The following is a 20,975-nucleotide window of genomic DNA, read 5'->3' as shown; positions in this document are numbered from 1 at the left end:
GCGCTTGCTGGTGTGCTGTACAGTCTATTGCATATCAACGGTCAGATTTTAGTAGGTTCACAACCAGCTTGTAGCGAACCTCACTCAAGCAGATGGGCAGACACTGTCTGCCAGGTTGTGGGCTGATAAATTACAATCACAATTTCTTTTACCGCATTACGTTCTAGTAATTTTTTGGATAGTTCGATAAATCATTGAGACTGAAAGATCTCGTGCATGATCTGTTGAATTTTCAATGGCGGTTTGTGCTTCCGAACTTGTACACTGCTCGCTCATGTTAGTATACTATTTGATCATAAACCAGTAATAGCATGCCACGATCAGTTTTAGATAGACTGACAAAAATGACGCACACTTTAGGTCGCGAAAAAATCTGTAGCGAATTCAGACCATCCGAAGAGGAGAATCGTGAGTTCGAAATTCAGGTTCGATTTCTTTTAAATAATAGAATTCCAAATTATGATAATAGAATATTTCAGAAATACAATGGACCTAGAAATAGTCGCGACGAGCCACACGGAGAAGGAAAAGCGAAACTGGTCAACGGAAACCGTTACGAGGGTTCATTTAGACGGGGTCTTCCACATGGAAAAGGGCGACTTTTTCTAAGGGATGGCTATAATTATGCTGGTCGTTGGCGTAAAGGACTCAAACATGGAATGGGTCGTATGAACTATCCGGATTGTACTTGGTATGAAGGCGAGTTTCGTAAAGATCGTCGACATGGTTCCGGTACATACTACTACTCCAATGGAGCACGCTATCAGGGCAATTGGCTTGCGGATGAACGGCATGGGGTGGGGCGTTATTTTTTCAGTGATGGTGATATCATTTTGAACGGTACATGGTTGGAAGGTATGGCTCGGGGACCTGCTGAAATAATTATGGAAGGCTGTCGCTTTCATGGCTATTGGGACGGGGATTTTCCGCGAGGGCCTGGATATTTTAGTTTTGGTGCGAAAGTTATGGTGAAAGGAAAATTTTATGTCGATGAAAGGGAGGCAAGCGAAACCAAGCCGGTTTTCTGGCGACCTGAGGCATTTGAAAACTATGAATACTCAAAGCTACCGCTGGAACCGCTTCCTCTGCCTGTTGATGAATCGGAAATCTCGGAAACCAGTTCTTCCGAGGATGAGGAATGTTTGTCAGGTAACCCATCGATTGTGCTGAGTGAATGATTACATTTGTTGAAATATAGCCACTTGAATTGCTTCGGTATTTTTTGTTCTTATCATGCATGTGTTTTTGCTGACAGTTTTTATCATGCATCTGTTTTTGCTGACAGTACCTCCTCTTCCACGCAGGCTGAAACCGCCGCAATTGACGTTCCTGTTAGTCTAGTGGATTAAAGTACATCTGCAATCACTCCGAATATGATCGTAACCGCTGCAAAATGGTTAAGAAAGTCATACTCTACTGGACCTGATGATATTCCAGCAGTAGTAGTCGATGCGCCCTCGTCTTGACTGATCCTTTGTGTGTGATACTCAATAAATCGTTCGAGCAAGGCATGTATCTGACAATCTGGAAACAGTCTTATATGTTCCTAGTATTCAAAAGTGTCGATCGCCTAAATGTATGAAGTTACCGTGGTATAACCAGTTTGTCTGCAGCGTCGAAACTTTATGAGTTTTCCTAAACAAAAACGTACACTTCTACTGATCAGCATGGTTAAGGCGGTCGGTGAATACGAACCTGTTAGATTTTACATTTTTTTTTATTCAATATTACAATATATTTTTAGGCACACAGATTTTACATTAACCTGTATCACTCGGATGGAGGAAAAATTTGAAAGCTGCATTTGATCGACTAGATCATGAAATACTTATAACGAAATTATCCCGATTAGGCGCTTCGAGAATGTTTGTTAAATGGCTGAGCTCTTATTTCTGTGACAGAGTGCTACGTGTGCAGCTGGGCTCGTGTATTTCTTCACCTTTCACAAATAAATATGGTGTTCCTCAGGGCAGTAACCTAGGTCCATTACTGTTTGTGCTGTTCTTTAACGACGCTATTTTACTACTTGGCGTTGGATGCAGACTGGTTTACGGTGATGACCTGAAGCTGTATTTGGCAGTCCGGTCTATTGAAGATTGTGCTCGTCTCCAGGAACTTCTAAATATTTTCGTTGGCTGGTGGAAACTGTTGAATTATTAGTACCGTGAAATGTCAAGTTATAACATTTCATCGCAAACTCAATCCCATAATATTCGACTATCAAATCGATGGACAAACGCTTGGCAGAGTGGATGTTGTCAATGACCTCGGAGTTTTGCTAGATGCAAAGCTTACCTTTAACCAACACCTTTCAACTTTGATTTCCAAAGCAACACGACGACGACTCGGTTTCATAGCGAAAATTTAACGAGACCTCAACTGTCTAAAAGCGCTATACTGTTCGTTGGTGCGTCGTGTTTGGTTTCCAGCCCGTACCAACTCATTTGGAACTTGCGAATAGAACGTGTACAGAAGAGATTCATCAGGGTCGCTTTGCGGCCCTCTCATGGTTTGTCACTGGATTTACCACAGTATCCTGACCGCTGTCGTCTGATTGGCCTGGAATCGTCAGAGCGACGAAGAAAGATGCAACAAGTGTTACTTGTGGTTAAAGTAATCAATGGTGATATTGATTCCCCAAAAATGTTATCTCTTCTTGACTTCCGTGCTTCTCAGCGATCTCTACGCTCGACGAGTCTACTTCAACCAAAATTTCATCGTACTACATTCGGACTACTTGAACCAATGATAGCATGTATACGTGCATTTTCCAAAGTGGAGCATCTCTTTGAATTTGGTGAACCGTCACAAGTTCTCACAGAAGTTATCAAGTATATTATTTTAAAAAGTTGATCGTATGTACTTCGTGTTATTCATTACGACTTTTAATTGTCAGATGAATTATTTTAACAAATAAATAAATAAATAAATAAATAAATAAATAAATAAATAAATAATAATAATAATAATAATAATAATAATAATAATAATAATAATAATAATAATAATAATAATAATAATAATAATAATAATAATAATAATAATAATAATAATAATAATAATAATAATAATAATAATAATAATAATATTAATATAAATAATAATAATAATAATGCATTGAGCAATGAAACAGTGACGTAACAGCCGTTAGTCGTAAGCATCAAAAACAAGTTGTAGCTTTCTAATTTATTTTTGAACTGATTCTATGTGCTCTTCTAGCTATACTTTTTGATGAATGTGAGTTTAGGGTCTAAAATAATTTCTAAATCTCGTAGAGTTTAATACTTTTGTACTAGTTGACTTGTTACTTACTTTCGAGGGCGCCTTTGCAGATTTCTATTTGTAAAAGAATGAATAGAGCTTAATCGTGAATATCTTCTGTAACAACTTCATTCTTTTTCTATCCCATTGAAAATATGAAAAGAAATTTTACCCCGACGAATGACCAATTGGTTAAAACCGGGGCTAAATGATTCAATGAAAAAATTATCAGAAATTGTGATTAAATTTGCAGAAGTGTGAGATTGCCATAAATGACTCAAAAATTATGTTTCATTGCGTTTGTTTCCTTTTTTGCATTCGAACGACGGTTTTGATGCAGTTCTGCGACCGGGCAGTTCTATTGCTCTCATTGGCCCCGCCTTATCGAATTTAAACGTTCAACGACGAAGTATTTAAAAAGAGCCTTTTCATTCAGCTAGCGTCAGCATAAACTTATTTATTTATTTCGTAAAATTTAAAAATATATAAAAATTTAAAACATCTTGTTTCGAAGGTTGTTTTTACTGAAATCTCGATAGAAGATTCCGGTAGAAATGAGAAGTAGTAATGGTCACTATTGTCATTTGAGATGACGATGTGAAAATTCTGTGGAACTGTACTAAAGACTGTTCAAAAATATGGATTGTAAGAATAAGGCTTTATTAATTTACTTTGCTATTCCGATATCGGCAAAAGCCAAAATTTCTGAAATTAAACTTGCAAAAATGGCTTATATGTATTACCAGTAGTTAGAAAGACATTATCTTTGTTTCAATTATAGTGGTTTTAACCATAAGATCGTTCGCGTCTTCGGGTCAGAAAAGCTTCCAGACCCTATGTGCGGGATTGGAACCCTGGTGAGCTGCGTGAATGGTATCGACTAACCCATCAAGCTATACTCGTCCTTCATGAGAAAGACAGGCTACGTGTCTGGATAAACTTGTTTACTTCGCACCGCCATAGCGAGTAGTTGATGAAAACGAAACCAATCCTGGCATTTGGAAATTTCGGCGCTTCATCGCCTGCAAGTCGGGAATTCGAAAACTGCACGTCTGATTCTCGGGGTGATCGGATTACTGCACCTGGCGATGTTAGCTTTGGAAATCCTGCAGGAAAACGTACGTCTGAGTGTCGGGCTATACCGGATGGAAATCCTGAGTGCGAAGAAAACAAAAGGCAAAAACTTCGAACGTAATCAAAACAAAAGACTCCGTAAGAATCCATTATAGCGCACAAAACCTTCTTCCGAGGACAATGAACCAACAGTTCAACAGAGCGTCTTCAGGTTCGTATGTTGAATTGATTGTTCACAACGGACCTGAAAGACAATCTGATGAGGATTTCAAATAACTTCAATGGGTGCGGATTCAGGTTCGGGATGATCTGTTTCGCTCAGGAAACCAAGAACAGCTCGACCTGGCTCAAAAAAAAGCTCGGAGTGATAAACGAACAGGCGAGCGAAAATAGGATTGTGATAGAACCTTACTGTCTGCATCAGAACAGGATTTCTTCCGTTATTCCTTGGGATCCCGAGGAAAAACTGACAAAGTACGATGTTCTGAAGCGGATATATTTGCAAAATCCAGTAGTTCAGATTGTGAGATGGAGGACGATTGTTTTTCTGCAGCATTGACGATCACTCTCCAAATCTTCTAAACAAACAGACATTAAAATTGAACTACAATTTTCAGAAGATTTCTATTCGAACTATTCGGCAGGACTAATTAAGACCATAAAGTCTACACTTGTTAAGGTTAAAACAGATTGTTCAGCATCCTATGGGTGCAGAATTTAGTACTGATTATATGTTTTTCTTTGTGCAGTTCAACAGAATGTTCAGCATTCCTAGGGGTGCAGAATTGACTTATGTTTACATGCATTGTATCCTCATTATCCTAGTCTCCTATATTGCCTAGCTCCTTCCTTTTGTCCTTTCCTTTCCCATCAGGAAAATGATGATAATACAGATCTAGCGGCAAGGCATAAATCTCCAAACAACAAGGGGAACGTGCCATTCGAGCCTATCTGTTCTGATTTCTCATTCCTGGGTACGTGCCTGGTTAAAACACAGTTGAGATATGAAAGCTAAAAGTTACCGTTCCAGCTTTTTTTTAGCTTTATTCCACCGCGTTATATGTTTTGGATGGTATTAGGGATGCTAATAGTACAATAAACACCCTCACTATTTATTGCAATAAACTGTATATTTTGAGTCTTTTTCTTCTGTCTAAAAAAAAATTCAGGAAATATCACGACATCTATAATCAACGGCATGCACTGACTTTAGTTGCTAAATTCACTGTTTTTTTTAATTCACACAGCCTCCAGTGATGATTACATGTTGCTTTGGATGTTTACTAGTCGATGCTTGAAAGGTATCATCATCGCAAGTAATCCCGAGTGTGTAGGAAACAGTTGGACTACTTCTAGAGATGTCTACTTTCAACCTACGTTGTCTGAAAAAGGATCAAAGCTATAAACATTTTTTATTGTTTCAAACCAGAGAAAATATTCAATGATCTAATTTGAACAATTTATTACTAAATAGTACAACCAATTCGTTTCTGTGAGAATTAAATAAATTGCTATGATTATTTCAACTTCAATCGAAATGTGCCTCGCGACGATGTCTAGTGAGCATGAGCTGAATCCAAATCTTGCATCCCCAGCAAGTCTCTATCTCACGCAAACATGCAAGTGTAGAGCCGGGTCTCATTCACTCACTGTAATCCTGCTGAATGGTATTGCGAGAGAGAGAGAAAGACAGAGACAGAGAGCCATATCAGCGGAATGTCGTAAAGCTAGTACAGCTTCGATCTCGAAGCCGAACGGTCTAGTTATTTGTTGGAGATTTATTCCAATTCTACTTTTACAGCTCCCAGAACAGATGGTAGAAGCAAAGCTTTCAGATGTTCATATAAATCCGTGACTCTCAGGATTGTTGTGATAACGATTTAATAGGTTCTGATGCATTTTATTTCATTGCTGCGATACATTGATAACATTTAGGGGTGCACACTCCGAAAGTATACTTCCAGGAGCTCACGATCCATGACTGCTTTGGCATCAATTTATCCTCCAAGTAACGTTCCTTGGGAAATATCTATAGTGTGTGCGAAAAATATGTGCTTATCCTGCTAGAATCGTGATGCGAGTTAATGAGCCGCCACCTCGCGAGTGATCCGAAGGATACAGGCCAAAGTGGGCGGTGGGTGGCCGTCAGTTTGTCATGCTTTGCAAGTGTTGCCGTAGCAGCCGGTGATTTTTGTGCGTTGCTTCGATGATTGCTGCGGTCTAACGACGAGTTCGCATTGCAATACAGTGTCACTGAATATTCACTGGATATCGCTGGGGACGATTTTCACGGTAGGTGATTCGATTAGTGATGAGGCGTTTGCATCTGAAAGGTCGCACGTTATGGTCACGACTTCGTAGAACTGATACTCTGTGAATTTCAATAAACTTGACTTTCTGTTCCGACAAATCCTACATCCAGTCCATCAAAGCAGATAATTAAGTTTCGAACCTAAATGTTGTACTAAAAGTTTAAGTTTATTTAATAAAATTTACCATTGCTAATAAATTATTTATTTCCATTGCTTATGTAGAGAAAGCTGCTATTGAAGCTTAATATTTAAAGAACATCGCTTCATCAACCGATGAACATACACATAAATCCATGATTGACTCTGCTGTGATTTGATTGGTGTTTACGTGAAATCAATATGTTAATGAAACTTGATTTTAATCAGGGTTTATGCCGTTTGTTAATATTAGAGTTATTGACTATCATAACCAAAATTGCATTTGTACCAGTTTCAGAGTTTGTTATCATTATTTCTTGAAAAATAAGTTGCGAGTAAAGCAGTTAGCAGCAAAAGGTATCTTAGTTTCAAATTTTTTTCACGCATTTCAAAATTTATTAATTTGTCTTCTATGTTATTCAATCATATTCTTTATGATACACGTAAATTTCAGTTTGATCCGTTTACCAACCGTTCTACAGTTTCTTTTTTTCTCAGTATTTGGAGAAACAATTCAGAGAGGTAAGCCTTATGAGGCTTTTTCTATTTCAATCAGGAGCGAACATGAAGGGTGATGCACAAAAATTATTACAACAGTTCATTAAATTTTGCAATATAAAACATTTTTATAAAAAGAAAGGAGAGGTCAGAGCAAATAAAAAGCAACCAAGTAAGCAACTTTAGTTTCTCTTCCGATTAGTTTAAAAATTTTAGTAACTTAGTTAAGAAATATGAACGTTTTCGAAGACGAATTACGAGGATAACAGAAAAAAGTGTTATATTCCTAGCAAATTTTCAAATATTCCAGTTGCCCAAATATTGATCCAATAAATCTTTTGGACAAAAAGTGCTTTACCCCCCATCGTTGTCGCCACTGATTTCAACCACTAAGAACGTCTTGTGTGATCCCGATCAACATATCGTATCTAAATAATTTCTCTTTTTGATACTTGTTAGAAAATTTTGGATATTTTTACTACTAACGTGACCAGACTTATATCAGCACTTGACACGAAAACAGCAGTTTGTTATAAACTTGTTACGGCTTGATGATCGGAATAGAAACTGTTTTAAACAATTCAACGGTACCTCGCACTGGAAACAATTAAAAAATTGAACTTCAAATAAAAAGTAAATTGAGTCTGCTTTTCCTCATTAGGTCATTGATAACTAGGGGAACGTGCCAGTTGAGCCAATAAGTTCTGATTCCGATTCCTGAAGTGGGTGCTGGTGGGCGGTGGGTTTTGAACCCCTTAACCAACGGAAACTTATTTTTTGAGTTTCCGCTCAACGACTGCGAAAAACAATGGCAATGAGAAATGACTGATTTCTTAAAATTGTAAACTGCCCTTTAATGGTCCTGCCGATGTGTGAGAGAGGTAGTGATGATTGCGATCTCAACAAAATATTAAAGGACAAATTAAGCCTTTAGTTTTCATTCAACCTTTATTTCTATACTGGCTGAATGACCCGGCGTTGCTCGGAAATGTTTCGGGAAGAAAAGGCCGAACAAAATTCCCGAAGTTGTCCTTCTTAGTGTAATACTCTGAGCAGTTTTATGTTGCTATTCAATCAATTTTACCTTACACTTCCCATGTTTGGGGCACTTGCTGCACTCCCTCTCCCTTGAAATAACCTTTCAATCTACATTGACATAAAAGTAGTATCTGTATTTGTCAAGATGCATCGTTTCTCGTAGAATAAATTTATATTGAACTCCCCTTTTTTAATGAACTTACAGCAGCTCTCCACCATGATTACACTTCTGACCACCTCTTAGTAGTGTACAAAGTATCCGTGCTCTTCAAAAAGTAACGATTCATTCATTCAAATTAACAATAGCAATAACATATCGGCTGAAAAGTTCGTATCGTTTCTATGAGAGGGCGCCACTAGAATTAAATCCATACCATTTTCAGTAAATTTGACAGCTGTCTGATTATTAGTTTGTGAGATATTGCATTTTGAGTGAAGCTACTTTTGTTATTGTGAAAAAAATGGAAAAAAAAGAATTTCGTGTGTTGATGAAACACTACTTTTTGATGAAAAAAAGTGCCGCCGATACCAAAAAATGGCTTGATGAGTGTTATCCAGACTCTGCACCGGGCGAAGCAACAATTCGTAAGTGGTTTGCAAAATTTCGTACTGGTCATATGAGCACCGAAGACGATGAACGCAGTGGACGTCCAAAAGAGGCTGTTACCGATGAAAACGTGAAAAAAATCCACAAAATGATTTTCAATGACCGTAAAGTGAAGTTGATCGAGATAGCTGACACCCTAAAGATATCAAAGGAACGTGTTGGACATATTATTCACGAATATTTGGATATGAGAAAGCTTTGTGCAAAATGGGTGCCGAGTGAGCTCACAATCGATCAAAAACAACAACGAATTGATGATTCTGAGCAGTGTTTGGAGCCAGTGCGGTAAAATTTCATTTTCAATCGAATAATATAAGATGAAAACGAAATTTATGGCCGCTGACCGTCAGCATATCCCCACTAATTCATTTGACTTTTGCTGCCATTTTCAAGTGAAGCTTCCGGAATTCATCGTCAGTTGAATAATCGTTGATAGTCATTTGAAGTTTTGCTTGCTCAGTTTCAAGTGCCAAGTAGTGTAACTCCTTCCTTGCCTTCGCTCTTGGTAGTAAGCAAATTCGAACGAATAGAATTATGAATGCAGTAAAGTATTAAAAATGAAAACTGAAGAAGAAAACAATTAATTTATGTATATTCTGTGATTGATATTTCAGCAATCTGGTTTGTCTTTCATCTATTATCTTGAACCAATTGGAATGTTTACATGAACCTCATTTGAAGGCCGCTCTCACACTATTGAAAGAGATATTTTGTTACTTCAAGAGATCAACTGACGGTGGTTAAACTGAGCCTCGATTGAAGAGAAACGATTGATGACTGAATGCTGCCCGTTCGGGCCGTCAGCAAACATTGTGGGTGTCAGAGAGTGAAGTTTACTGCATTAGAGAGATCGTCAATGTGTTCCACATTCAGTTTCAATTGAATTGAATGAAGTTTTACAGCACTGTTTGGAGCTATTATATCGAAATAAAACCGATTTTTTTCGTAGATATATAACAATGGACGAAACATGGCTCCATCACTTCACTCCGGAGTCCAATCGACAGTCAGCTGAGTGGACTGCACGCGATGAACCGAACCCAAAGCGTGGAAAGACTCAACAATCGGCCGGTAAGATTATGGCGTCTGTATTTTGGGATTCGCATGGTATAATTTTCATCGACTACCTTGAAAAGGGAAAAACCATCAACAGTGACATTCAAAAAACGGCCTCATTTGAAGAACAAAAAAGTTTTGTTTCATCAAGACAATGCACCGTGTCACAAGTCGATGAAAACCATGCTGAAATTGAACGAATTGGGCTTCGAATTGCTCCCTCATCCACCGTATTCTCCAGATTTGGCCCCCAGTGACTTTTTCCTGTTCTCAGACCTCAAGAGAATGCTCGCTGGTAAAAAATTTAGAAGCAATGAAGAGGTAATCGCTGAAACTGAGGCCTATTTTGAGGCAAAGGACAAATCGTACTACAAAAATGGTATCGAAAAGTTGGAAGATCGCTATAATCGCTGTATCGCCTCTGATGGCAATTATGTTGAATAATAAAAACGAATTTTGGCAAAAAATGTGTGTTTCTATTAAACGATACGAACTTTTCAGCCGAACTGTTTAGATAGTAACAGACACAATCTGGACATTCTTGCCTCTCTCTTATTTTATAAAAAATTCAAGATGAAAATTGATTTTCAAGATCCTCTTCTCCTAGTCTGAATCCGCCTCCCTATCTTGTTTGACGACGAATAAGAAAATGTTACAATAAACCTTTGTCATGAACATCTAAGCTTGTCGTGACCACCTCTGAATAGTAAAAAGTACCTGTGCCAAGTTTGGCGATAATTGACTGAGTTGTTATGGAACTTTGCTCTCCCCCCACTCTCCCCACCTTAAAATATCCAACCTAGTTAGGTGTGATGAGTTTGAGTTGTTTTGGAGTTACTCAGCAAGAAGTATCGTTTTATGGAAAATTTTATAAACTTCACATTAAACTTCCTTTTTTAGAGGCACTCATTATATCCACCCCCCACCAATATCCTCAAAACCATATTTGAGTTTTTCAAAATGTATGTATGGTTTTGAAAAGTATCAATTCTCTTTAAATGAGATAAAATTCGACATGGCATCCTCAAATTAAGAACGCTTGCTACACACTCTCTCCTCTGAGAATGTCCTAATGATCATCTGTAAAGAGCAAGAAGTACCTATGCCAAGTTTCAGTACCATACCTACGGAATACAAAATGTTTCTATGGTTTTCAAAAAGTATCGATTCTCGTCAAATTAGACACATTTTTTCATGACCTCCCCCCTGTCAAGGACGCTTGCTACGCTCCCTCCCCCACAAAAATACTCTTATGACCATCTCTTAACAGCAACAAGTATTTGTACCAAGTTTGATAGCAATCCGTTAATTAGTTCCGGAGTTATTACATTACAAACATTACAACCCCCCTTTTTAAAGGCACTTGCTACATCCACCACCCATATACTACGCTCCCTCCCCCATTAAAATACCCTTTATAGATCGCTATTGAATTTTATTCCGATCCGACTTCCGGTTCCGGAATTACAGGATGATATACACCAAAAAATGAAAAAAAAGTCACTACCTTTTTTCAGAGATGGCGCAACCGATATTCACAAACTTCGATTCATACGAAAAGCCTTATGGTTCCATAGATCGCTATTGATTTTTATCTTTATCCGACTTCCGGTTCCGGAATTACAAGGCAAAATGTGCAAATATATGAGAAAATACGCACTCAATTTTCTCGGAAAGTTCTTAACCGATTTTTACAAACTACGATGTAAATGAAAGGTATTGAAATTCTTTGAAAATTCTCCGAAAATTTGATCCAGATCTGATTTCCGGTTCCGGTATTACAGTGCGACTAGTGAAAATTTTCAATTTCTTGAGTATTTTTGCACAAGCAATGGCGAAACGAGGTGCTCATTTTTATAAAATCTAGTGGTAAATGCATCTAGTTGGCAGATCTTGTTAGTTAGTGGATATATAGATCTACTTTGGGACTACTAGTGTCAGGTTTCCGCTTCCTTTCCAAAAACTGAACTCACTTCGATTTTTCAGCAACGGTTAAACCGATTTTCACGAATCTTGATTCAAATTAAAGCTCTCAGTGCCTTCAAAGATACTGTGCAATTTCATCCAGATCCGAAAGACTCCTGTTCCGAAATTATAAGGCAATGAATATCAAAATTTTCAAACTGTCATACAAAATGAGGCAAAATCGGTACGCATCGGCACTTGCTGGTACGGAAGAAGAAGAAAACGCACCCACCTAGCATACAGCGTGCTTTGTTCAATTTTGTATAGCATGCAGAGCTGACACGTTTAAATCTATATTAACTTGACATAAATATTTTCAAATTGAAAAGGTCGTTTATACCAAAGAAAGGTTTTGATTTTATTCAAGTTTGAAAAAAAGATCTTGACAGAATCTAGTGATGTTTTTGAAGACATAAGTAATATGCGAAACGCATAATTACAACACTAGGTGGGTTAAAAAAGGTTTTCATTTGTTTATTTGGAGTAGGGAAAAGCCCGGTGGAGTTAGTTTCTGCCAAACTTGCTCTACAACAGGCATAGAACCTCCTCTTCTTTTGCACCAATAGATTATAATCATCCGAATGATACGTTTCATTTAACTTAAAACTAAAGATAGTAACTCTAAGAACAACAGGCTCGTTGTTAATTAGTTTTAGCATAGAGGATCCTAAGAAAAGAATAGTTTCGAAGATTACAGTGATGGATATCTATTTGTAAAAGCTGTAAGAGCTCGGAGCAGTCTATTCTCGTATTCTTGATTATATGAGATCAGTCACAAAAGTAGCCTTGCTGACATCGCGACGGACAGATTACAAATCGAGATCAATCAGTTTGCATCTGGTATGGTAACTTGGAAGGTTCCAAGGATATGTCCAAGGAAACCGAAGCAGAGCGAATCGATCAAATTTTCGTTATATTGCTTCAATGCGTTGGATTGCTTCAATCGAGGCATATTCGAGCGTAGAGCGAACTAAGGCACAATATAGTGTTTTCAAGCAATGTACATCATCGAATTCTTTAGTAACGTGGAAAATTAATCCTAATAGCTTAAGGGCTTTGTAGAAAGTAAACTCAATGTGCTCCTTTAAATTTGATCTTAGAGCCCAGAAGGACACATACGATGTACGTTCCAGAACAATTTGTGAAATATTATAGTCGAAACTGACTACAGACTGTTTGCGAATAAAAGAGATGACGAAGCATTTGGAGACGTTTAAAACCATTCCGTTGATGTTACACCAATTAGTCAAATAATTCGAATGATTTTGTAGAATCTCTGCATCAGTTGTGAATTTGATGGCATGAAATAATTTAAAGTCATCGGCAAACGATAGTTTCATGCACTTGATCGAAAAATTTAGATCGTTGAGATAAAGTAAAACGGATAAACGGTTCAAGGTGACTTCCTTGAGGAACTCCAGAGGTAACAGCGAATGGTAAGATGGTACCGTCTCCAATTTTCACTATCATTTCGCGACCAGTAGAATATGAGTGAAGCCAATTCAGAAATGATCCGTTAAATCCTAGTCTATTTAACTTTGATATTGATATGTAATGATTAATCTTGTTGAACGCAGCGGAGAAATCGGTGTAGATCGAATCTACTTGTAGTCGTGATTGTAACGAACGTGTGATAAAAGAAGTATAGTATAGGAATTTTACTAATAAATCTTAATAAAATTCTTTTCTCGAACTGAAATAAAGTGGGTTTATTTATGTTACTGTTTCCAATTGAAATTGAATTTTACTTGATTTAATATTACACTTTTTTCAGTCAAACTTCTAATGAGTATGAAAAATAAGAAATTACCAAAGACTAAATGGGCGAAAAATTGAAAAAAGTGGTGGAAGGGCACTTCATTTTGTCTGTTCGTGTAATTCTTATATTATGAAAGAAATTATGTCAAATTTAATTGCAAATTCAAATAATTTACTCTTGTGTTATGAGTTCAAAGATAATTCAATACGATTCTTGTTTTATTTAAAAGATATTTTTATTCAGGCCTATTTGCGTACAAGCTTTACGTGGCCGATTGAGCCGATTTTTTAAATAATTTTTTTTTGAGTTGGATCTCGTTGTCACCCTTTTTCTAGGGGGAGAGGAGCTTCCATTTCCCTCCTGCGAGGATTGAGGGGCACTTCGTTCGTGGTTCGTCTCGTCATCCATTGCCGCATTGATGGTATTGTTGTCGATTTCCGTCTTCTTTTGTACATTGGTTGCAATTGCTGGTTGGTTGGAGGGTGAGTTGTTAACTGCAGCTGGTGTACTTTGTTCGATAGCGGATGATGATGGATTCGTTGAAGGGGATGCTTCATTGTTGTTGGTGGCTGTCACAGGTGTACTGGGGTTTCTTGGGGTTGGTGTGAAGGAAGCACCGTTGTCCTTTGGTGTAGTTGTCTCCTTGTCCAGTTTATCACATGGCTTACCGTAGTGAACAGCTTTTTGGCAATATTGACATGTGGCCATCTGATTGTCATAGGTAACAAGTGATTTGCACGGGATTCTTGTATCCTGACCGAAAGTCACATAAGAAGGTATAAGCCTCTTCAAGCGCATGCGTAACAAACGTACGCCATTTAGAATACCGGGGAAAAAATTCTTCCACTTTTCTTTTTCGATGGAGAGAATCTCTCCGTATTGGGACATAGTTTTGCGAATATATGAATCGGTGACGCTTGAGGGAAGATCATGCACACGCACTTCTATAGCACTATCTTCCATATATACTGGAATGTTGTACTTAATGTTCTCGTGCTCCACATAGTTATTGTCTTTTGCGAATTGAATTGCATCGAACTCTTTATAAAACTGGATGTAAATAACATTATTTGTCTTATTGCATTGAAGTAAATGCACACGTTTAATGTCAAGATGCATTTGCTCCTTAAGCAAACCTTCAAGTTCTCGTATCGAAGGTGGAATTTTGCACTGCCTGAAGTCAACAACAATTGTATTCTTTCGTGTCGGTGGTAGCTTTTGTTCGTTTGGTTCACTCATTTCGAGGTCGTTATATTGTTCACTACACAAAATTGTACTTGGTTTCTTCTGTCCCGAACGTAAGCGGTTTTGTTTTATCGACTGACTTGGATGAGATGTGAAAGCGAACTGTCTACGATTCTCGTTCTTCACTTGTGGAACATGTGTTACAAATAACGTCACAGCTAGTTTGTCAGTTTATTTTTCCGCGTATAGAATACCTTCCGCTCAGTGGAAAAGCATGGTTGATTGATGTCGTATGCAATGTATCACATTCATTACAAAATTCATTATAGAGCTAATCTTATATTTATTTTTGAAGTTTGGCATTACAACCTACTAATGATTTTTTAGCAACAGTTTTTCCTGTTATCCTATTTCTTCATCACCTACTTTCTACAAGTACAGCTGAAATCATATTAGCTATCGACGGTATTACATCAAATGCTTTGGGCTTAGATGGAATGCCAGTGAAATTTATTAAATTGATATTACCTCAAGTTTGAGAAAATCGGTCCAGCCATCTCCGTGAAAAGTTAGAGCAAAAAAAAAAGTTACACACACAGTTATTTTGCGTACTCGACAAACTGAATCGAATGGTATATGACACTCAGCCCTCTGGGCCTCGGGTTAAAAGTAAATTTTCACAGTGATTGCATAACCTTTCTATATGAAAAAGACAGAAAAATAGTAGAGCGCACTTGTTTGAGAATCGTTTTTTTTTTGTTTTCGATATTCTTCATGCTTTAAGAGAGCCATCGACACGTGGATGCATTTATTTCACAACGACGATCAAGTTGCCCAGTCCCTTTTATTTTTTTCATAGCAAAAAAAAAATTCCTATATCCCATTAGAAATGTCATTATCCTTGCTATTACTTATCTGGCAACTCTGCACTGTTAACTGGGTGACACGTGCTAGGAAAGAAATATATTTTTTATTATTTCATTTCAAATCGCAGAGCAATAGCAGTTTTTCTGTGCTATCTATCACCCATCTGGGACAACAGGTTAATACATTAACGAGAGTTCGTGCTTTTAACTTGTCTGCATTATGGGTCAGGTCGAGTGTGATTCCATTCCCGTTGGTTTGCAAACCCCAAAAAAGAAACTCAAGAGAGCCGAGCGTGAGTGTGACAACCGGGAGAGGGAAAGTGAGAGTTTGCCAATTTTACGGGCTTTGTTGTTGCTTTTTATACACCCCACGAACGGCCGCCTACATTCGAGAAATTTAGCAAAAGCGGCTCCCGCTGTGTGAGGTTTCTGCTAACTTAGTAGCCGGCTTTTCCCCAGGACTGTCTCTATGGAAGTATGCGATATTGCATTTATTATTCATGATATCTTCCTCGCCTTGGCTAACCGAAAGTAAGCCCCTGATGGGCTTACGATGTATTCTTTCGCTCTAGCGTCTATCAATTTTTTTTCTGGAGTTTGATAAATTCTATGTTGAATAGAATCCGCTTTGAAAAGGTTTTGTTTGATACTTTTATCAATGAATTGCCCGATCGAGCCACAATTTTCACATGGCAAACGAGGCACATAATTGAATGGATAACCTCGAAGGGTCAACGCCGTATCACAAGAAGGCAAACGGAGACTTTACTGTTACTATTTCTGCATGAGACGATAAAGTTCAATAACATGATAGCATTGAATTTTGATGGTTGTATTAATACTAGGCTAGGAGTTTAGCAAACATGTTTTTCATTTCGTAGTCATATCTTATTTGACTTCTTCAGAAGAGAATTTTCTTGATTGATTTCACATATTGATTTATTGGAACAAGCCTAGAAGCGCGTGATAGAACGATTCATAAGAAAAAAAATACTGCTCCGGAAAGACAGGGCAGGGAGTTATTTTTTGCATTGGTTGACCGGGGGATATCCTCTGTCGGTCAATACCCGCCCCGTATAAAAAGTGTTTTCCAAAGTTACTGCGTGGGTTCTCGTTTGAGAAAGGCATTTTATCGATATAATTCTTGAACTGAAGCGGTACACTTTTTTCAAGAGCATTAACTGTGGGCGGGTTGAATTGAATGAACTTAGAATTTTTCCCGAGTGTCTCGTTTGTTGTAGCTACCATGAGAGGTGCCGCCCGGCAGTCAAATTTTGTAGATTTTCAAGTCTCATTTTGAAGAATAATTACCACGGTGGAGGGTTTGTAGATAAGCGTGATATAACCGAAATCGAAAGTTTTATTTTATGCTCGATGTGTCGGAAATGTAAAGTTGTCAGAATAGACATTTTAATTGGTTACAACTCAAGTAGAGTTGTAATTTACGTCTGCTTAGATCATGCCCACTAGTGGGTGGCTAAATGCGTGTCTACACTGTTACCAGCCGCTACCTAATTTTGAGTACAAACCTACCCAAAATCGACTAAAATGCATCTCCGCATGTTTAGGTGATTGGCGTATTACTTAATCCAGACTAACGAACCTTAATATTGAGGTAGATGGAAGATTGGAAAATATTGGTAAGCCTACTTTGACAACGCTCGCTTTATATTAACTTTTTTTGAGTTAAAAGAAGTTAAAAATAAATAACTTCTTTCAGATGTTCAAAAAGGCCCGACGAGTGGCCCGCATGCTGGTTGTCGTCAAGGGCGGCCTTCGGTGAGCCACGGTTGGTAATTTTGTAGACGAGAAAGAGAGATAAAGAGAGAAGTAATGATGTATAAAATGGTTTTCACAGGGGAGAGGGGAGCGAAGGAAGCTAGAGTCGGTAAAAAGATTTTATTAGTTGACAGCAGAGATGGAGAAGAAACGGGAAGGGTGGAGACGAAACGGTTAGGGACGTCATAAAGATCAAATTCATTCCGATGAAGATGGTAAACAGCCAGGGGATGGGGAGGATCGCTCGGATGTTAAAATCGATCTGAATTTTCTGAAGAAGACACAACAACAGTTTAGACTTGTAGATTGATGTTTTTCAAGTACCTGTAGATGAGAAGGTCGGAGGATGTCGGAGCGTCTGTACTCCATGTTAGAAGCGGCTTCAAACAGCGTCTGTTCTGGTATCCAGCGGCTGAGTATTAAATGCTGCATCCCGTTCAGCTAAATCCAAGATGGCAACCCCACCAACGGGATCGTCCTAGTGCTAGTTGGGACGTTAAACAGAGCAAGCACGATGATCCTCCGGCGAGACAGGGGGTTGGCGTAGGTCTAATAAGCTGCCCATAAAACATTTATTACGAGTAATACAGGAGAGAATACGACCCGGAACAATCGGCATAGACCCACGCGACGAAAAAAGGACTACGATTGAAAACTTGGAACATGGAACTACAAGTCGCTAGGTTTCGCAGGCTGCGACAGGAAATATACGACGAACTAAATCCTCGCAACTTCGACGTCGTAGCGCTGCAGGAGCTTTGTTGGATGGGACAGAAGGTGTGGAAAAGCAGACATCGAGCGGCTACCTTCTACCAAAGCTGTGACACATCGAACGAACTGGGAACTGGCTTTGTAGTGCTGGGCAAGATGCGTCAGCGAGTGATTGGGTGGCAGCCGATCAACACTAGGATGTGTAAGTTTAGAATTAAAGGCCGTTTTTCAATTACAGCATCATTAACATGCACTACCCACATGAAGGGCGACCCGATGACGAGAAAGAAGCGTTTTACGTGCAGCTGGAACAAGCCTATAACGGCTGCCCACGCAGAGACGTAAAAATTGTCATCGGTGACATGAATGCCTAAGTAGGAATGGAGGCAATGTACCGACCGGTAATCGGGCCGAACAGCCTGCATGCCGCATCGAATAACAACGGCCAACGGTGTGTCAACTTTGCGGCCTCCCGAGGAATGGTAGTCAGAAGCACCTTCTTTCTCCGCAAGGATATCCACAAAGCTACCTGGAGATCACCTGACCAACAGACCGAAAACCAAATCGACTACGTTTTGATCGACGGAAAATTTTTCTCGGACATCAATAACGGAAAATTTCTCGGACATCAACAACGGAAAACGGAAATCACGAAGCGATGGAACAGCTGCTCCGTGCTAATTACACAAGTAAGTTCTACGAGAAGGTGAACCGTTCGCACAGGCCGATATGTGCAAGGACACCAACGGAGATCTTCTCACTAAGGTGATCAAGAGGTGGTGGCAGTATCTCGACGAGCACCTCAACGATGTTGCGGAATATGAAAGTGACGGCGCGGTAACGAACTTGGGAGCGCGTGCGGAGGACGATGGACTGCCGGTCCCAGACCTTTAAGAAGTCGAGAAGGAGGTAAGCCGGTTGAAAAATAATAAGGCCGCTGGCGTTGACCAACTACCAAGCTCTGGGAGGACGAGATTTTACCGGAGGAATGGATGGAAGGAATCGTGTGTCCCATCTACAAAAAGGGCGATAAGCTGGATTGCTGCAATTACCGCGCGATAACTCTGCTGAACGCCGCCTACAAGATACTCTCCCAAATCTTATGCCGTCGACTTTCACCGATTGCAAATGAATTCGTGGGACAATATCAGGCAGGATTTATGGGTGAACGCGTTACCACGGACCAAGTTTTCGCCATCCTCCAGGTGTTGCAAAAGTGCCGCGAATACAATGTGCCCACACATCACTTATTCATCGATTTCAAATCAGCCTACGACACAATCGACCGAGATCAGCTATGGAAAATCATGCACGACTACGGATTCCCGGACAAACTGATACGATTGGTCAAGGCTACGATGGATCGAGTGATGTGCGTTGTTCGAGTATCGGGGATAAACTCGAGTCCCTTCGAAACTCGCAGAGGGCTACGGCAAGGTGATGGCCTTTCGTGTCTGCTATTCAACATTGCTTTGGAGGGTGTGATGAGAAGAGCGAGGATAGACACGAGTTGCACGATTTTCAGAAAGTCCGTCCAGCTACTTGGTTTCGCTGATGATATTGACATTATAGCACGCAACTTTGAGAAGATGGAAGATACGTACATCGAACTCAAAGCTGAGGCCAAGCGGATCGGACTAGGCATCAATGTGTCAAAGACAAAGTACATGAAAGGCAGGGGCTCGAGAGAAGATAACGTCAGCCACCCATTACGAGTTCTGATTGGTGGTGATGAAATCGAAATGGTCGACGAGTTCGTGTACTTGAGCTCACTGGTGACTGCCGATAATGACACCAGCAGAGAAATTCAGAGACGCATGTTGTCAGAAAATCGTGCTTACTTTGGACTGCGCAGGACGCTTCGATCGAGCAAAATTCGCCGTCGTACGAAGTTAAATATCTACAAAACGCTGATTAGACCGGTTATCCTCTACGGGCACGAGTCCTGGACAATGCTTGCGGAGGATCAACACGCACTAGGTGTTTTTCAACGGAAGGTGTTGCGAACCATCTTTGGCGGAGTGCGGATGGAAGACGGTACGTGGAGAAGGCGAATGAACCATGAACTGCACCAGTTGCTGGGAGGACCAACCCTCGTCCAAACGGCCAAGGTCGGGCGGTTACGGTGGGCCGGGCATGTTGTTAGAATTTCGGAGAACAACTCGGTTAAAATAATTCTCGATAATGATCCGACCGGTATAAGAAGAAGAGGCGAGCAGCGGGCAAGATGGATCGATCAAATTGAGGACGACCTGCGGACCCTTCGCAGCTACCTAGGCTGGCGGCGAACAGCCATGAACCGAATTGAATGGAGATGCCTCCTGTATACAGCAGAGACCCGCGTGGTGTACGACTGAAAGAGTAAGAGTAAGAGATGAGAAGGTTACTACAGGAGTAAACTTTTTACTGAGAACTAAATTTCAAAATATCAACGACACTTTGAAAGTTTGCTAGCGATCGGAATTGCTCTGTGATCGAATCTGCCCCGCTCTTACTCTCTCTTATTAAGCTCAAGCATCTGGAAAACCTGGAGCAGTCCGGTTCCAAACTGGCTAAAGTACAGAAGATGCCGAAAACAACAGTTTATCGAGGGCTCAACATCTACAAGGAATCCCGTAGTGTGGAAAGGAATCAGCGTATCTACGAGTAAACTGGAACCAGTAACAGTCAGCTGCACAGCTAGATGTTGTTGTGCGTTAACACCAACTCCGGTCTTTCGATCCGAG

At 39.6% G+C, this 20,975-nt stretch overlaps 2 protein-coding genes across 2 annotated transcripts in view; one reads left to right on the top strand and one right to left on the bottom strand.

Annotated features, from left to right (window-relative positions):
* Window positions 1–20,975, bottom strand: part of LOC131427750 (uncharacterized) — a 97,313-nt gene that overhangs the window by 46,058 nt on the left and 30,280 nt on the right. The gene's annotated exons all lie outside the window — the stretch shown is intronic.
* On the top strand, window positions 326–1,192 carry LOC131427749 (radial spoke head 1 homolog). The gene is made up of 2 exons (XM_058591210.1): window positions 326–425; window positions 480–1,192. The coding sequence occupies exons 1-2, from the start codon at window positions 345–347 to the stop codon at window positions 1,176–1,178; spliced, it is 780 nt and encodes a 259-aa protein (XP_058447193.1). The 5' UTR covers window positions 326–344; the 3' UTR covers window positions 1,179–1,192.

Source organism: Malaya genurostris, chromosome 2, assembly GCF_030247185.1.
Source record: "Malaya genurostris strain Urasoe2022 chromosome 2, Malgen_1.1, whole genome shotgun sequence".
NCBI lineage: Eukaryota > Metazoa > Arthropoda > Insecta > Diptera > Culicidae > Malaya > Malaya genurostris.
The sequence above is the reverse complement of the archived record's forward strand: the minus strand, read 5'-3'. Positions and strand labels throughout refer to the sequence as shown.

Excerpts from the sequence above, each read along its gene's own strand:
- LOC131427749 (XM_058591210.1), top strand. The coding sequence starts at position 345 with ATGACGCACACTTTAGGTCGCGAAAAAATCTGTAGCGAATTCAGACCA. Across the intron at positions 426-479 it reads ATCGTGAGTTCGAAATTCAG|AAATACAATGGACCTAGAAA; the intron begins GTTCGATTTCTT and ends AGAATATTTCAG.